Here is a 3,453-nt window from a genome sequence, read left to right as displayed (position 1 = left end):
CCCTTGAATATAAGAAATACGCGCTTGGAACATACCTGTACATTTCTGGAGCGTTAAACAACGTCTCTATCAATTCTTTTCTGCAAATTGTCCAGTCAACAGGTGTTGATCCTGCTATACAACCCTGGATTAGGATCCTTTTAACCTCTAGACGGATATGAGCAGAATGGAACGCCGCTAAATTGACGAAAGAAGTCTGTAGAGGGGAAGCGGGGAAACAATTTAGCATCTCTTGCGCTCTTATCCCGCATTGGCAAGATTACGCTGTAAGCACCTGAGGTCCCCACAATGTGATACACTGGACGAGTTATCGATACTGAGGCCGCGGAATCTGTCAAAATTTACGTCGAGCGCAGAAAAAGTCCTCATGGACTTAGCAACTGAACTCCACTTGTTGTCGCAAAGGACCAAACTGGTCTATGGTTTTATAAATGATTTTGGGTAAACGACGGCCGCAGATGGATCCAATAATTTCTAGCCGATATGCCCAGTTTTCAACCTCGTTTTGCAGCGATTGCGGCTCTATGTCAGCAATAACGCGATGAATATTATTTCCACGGCATCAATCGACTGAGGCTTATATGGGCATATAAGCGACTTCACATAGCAACTAATCTTCAGCGGTGTTAAATCATACGATGTTGGCCACCTCCAAACCCACAACGCGAGATAATGCACTCACCAAAAATTTCCCTTCAATTCATTAAACTGGCTGAATGGAACGTTGTGCAGACCTTTTTGAACCAAAGGTCAACATCCTTCAATTTAAGTACAAAAAAGGCATTAATAACGACTGTAACATCATGGTAAACAAGTAAAGGATCATTATCTAAAATTGTCCAATATCGACCACGAACGCAGGGTTAAAGTCTAGAGCTTCATGATTTGTTTCGAACTACTTGGATTATTCACAAGTTCTGGCCCACTTTATAAATAACCTAAAGTTAATGAAAAGAGCCAACATTTAATTATTAAACGTTTGAATTGATGAAAAAAGTTTATGGCGATCTTTAAAACATCGATTTATCGCATTATGACTGAACATTTGGGCTTACGATAGTTGTGTGCACGGTTTGTTCCTTACAATTTGACTGACGATCGAAAATTGCTCTCATCGATCGACGCTTGTGACCGATTATTTGACCAAAAATGACATTTTAACCATTAACCAATCCCCGCATTCACTCAATATGGCACCATGCGACTTCTTTCTTTTCGGAAAAATACATTTTCCCTTGAAAGAAAAGCGTTATGCAGACGTAGAGGCCATTGAAATGACTTGCACCGAACTAAAACACTCGTTCGACATGCTTTTGGACCCTGCAGAAAGCTGTATTGAAGCAAAAGGAAAAACCCATTTGTTCTGTTTAATTTGGAATGCGCCTTGTAAGAATTGGTTACCAAGTCTCTATTAAACTTCGCAAACAATTAACTTTCATCTCTGTGTTACATTAGACTTGCAGGTTTTTGTATGGCGTGAAAACCAGTGAGTGTCGGTTTTTTATCCAAGAATTTGGAGGTCATAGTATTTATATATCGTCACCTAAAAAGCAAAATAACACTTTTCATAAATAAGCCCTTCGCTGTTTCAGGTGTCAGTTAGAGCTTAAATATATGGTCGTAGCTTTGTTAGATTCAGACTTTCCTAAAAGCACAACTGAAACTACACCCTATATAATATGATATTTATTTTCAAATAATATAAATATAGAAGTTCATATTATACAAGAGATATAATTTATTTCAGCACCTTTATTTATAAAAATAGACTTTACTCCTACTTATCAGGCATATTTAGGCAATGCAGTGTATAACTTAATAATTTTTTTTTTTTTTATTTAATATTGTCGGCAACCGATTTCATAAATATTTATACAATAAGCACGATTCCGGTAAAGTGGTCACTTGCCAGCACGGCCAGCAACATAACCTTTCAGCGAAGTTATGAATTTTTCAGAGCAATATCTAAATATAAATCAAAAAGTGTTCGAAAACAAAATAAAAGTCAAAACGACAGCAACAATAACACAAATATCAAACATAAAGCGGATGCATACTTTCAAGCACACTTCCAATCGGCAATTTCCTAACTAATATAAATGCTGCACGAACACACACACACCCGAACGCACGAATATATGCTAATTACAGGTAAGCATCTCAATTGCTCAATATAGCCTATATCAAGATGACCGACTTGACCCGAGCGGATTAGCCACTAAAGCACTCAATAATAATACTTAGCATACTTATAACGGTATATGTGTGTGGCCGCTAGCGTACGCCAAATGGAAAACCGAGCAACTGCGTCTAATCGGAAAAGCTAAAAAACAATAACAAGAATAACAGCGGTGAAGAACTTTTTATTTCCACACTCGACTTTTTACTCACTGCAATTAACACTTACAGAGGACAGCTGGTGTGAGCGGAGCGTGAAAAATGCGATAAAAGCACACACGCACACAAATACACACAGGCACATACAGCTTGTTTTTGTAGGTATGTATATGCAGCTAATACCTCCATAAAGTGAATTTTGTGCGCCTAGGTCTAAATTCGTAGATTTTTATAGGCTAATATGTGCGCTTGTATATTGAAATGCAACAACAACAATAAATATAGACGACTTTCCGAAAGCTATGAGCGGAAAATCTGCTACATATACGTATTAATGTGTGCGTGCATATGTATACAGTTATAACGGTGCACGCAAAGTCCACTCAATGATGTACAATGAACGCCACGCAAACAACAACAATAATTGGCAACACCAACACACACGCATAGTGTCGCACTCCAATACAGCGAATTCTCACTCGAAAATAATTGCCATTCCGCGTCGGGGTAGAAATAGATGAAAAGATCGTCAGCCAGCGCCAAATTCACGAAATACTCTTTATTCGAACGACACTGGGATCTCTTGTTCAGTAGATCACCAGCCTTTCTCCGACGTTTATTACGAATTATTCGGTGACTCGGTGACAACTACAACTTTTTGTGTGTGGAGTGCGAAAAGATTTCAATTTAGTCTCACACCTACAAAATTTTTGTTACTGGAGGATAACAACTGCATTGCAGGGAATTTTGAAATTTTTCCACCACAAATAGCCGGACTAATTAAAACGCGGGCGCGAACGAAGTGTTCACCTGAGTGAAAAAACAAAAAGAAATAGAAATATATTACAATTAAATATTTTAATTTTATAAATTAAATTTGCAACAACAACAATAAAAAATGTCCTCGTCGCAAGCAGTACGCTCATCGAAATACTCCTACAGGGCCACCTCAACTGGACCGAGTGGAGCTGATATCTCCATTGAATACAGCGCCGATTTGGCCGCCCTCTCACGCTTGGAGGTAAGCAGCGTGCCAGAAATAAACGAAAAATTAAGAAAATTAATTAGTTAAAAAATCAATTAAATAACTAAATACAATAATTAATTAAAAATTAT

At 37.9% G+C, this 3,453-nt stretch overlaps 1 protein-coding gene across 1 annotated transcript in view; it reads left to right on the top strand.

Annotated features, from left to right (window-relative positions):
• Window positions 1–2,878: 2,878 nt before the first annotated feature.
• LOC108976774 (paramyosin, long form) overlaps window positions 2,879–3,453 on the top strand; it is a 28,723-nt gene continuing 28,148 nt past the window's right edge. Inside the window, exon 1 of the mRNA XM_018946072.1 lies at window positions 2,879–3,358. Coding sequence (XP_018801617.1) covers window positions 3,236–3,358 — 123 coding nt within the window. The 5' untranslated portion in view covers window positions 2,879–3,235. The remainder of the gene's footprint in view (window positions 3,359–3,453) is intronic.

This window comes from Bactrocera latifrons, unplaced genomic scaffold (assembly GCF_001853355.1).
Source record: "Bactrocera latifrons isolate USDA-ARS-PBARC rearing strain unplaced genomic scaffold, ASM185335v1 scaffold_8, whole genome shotgun sequence".
Classification (NCBI taxonomy): Eukaryota; Metazoa; Arthropoda; class Insecta; order Diptera; family Tephritidae; genus Bactrocera; species Bactrocera latifrons.
The sequence above is the reverse complement of the archived record's forward strand: the minus strand, read 5'-3'. Positions and strand labels throughout refer to the sequence as shown.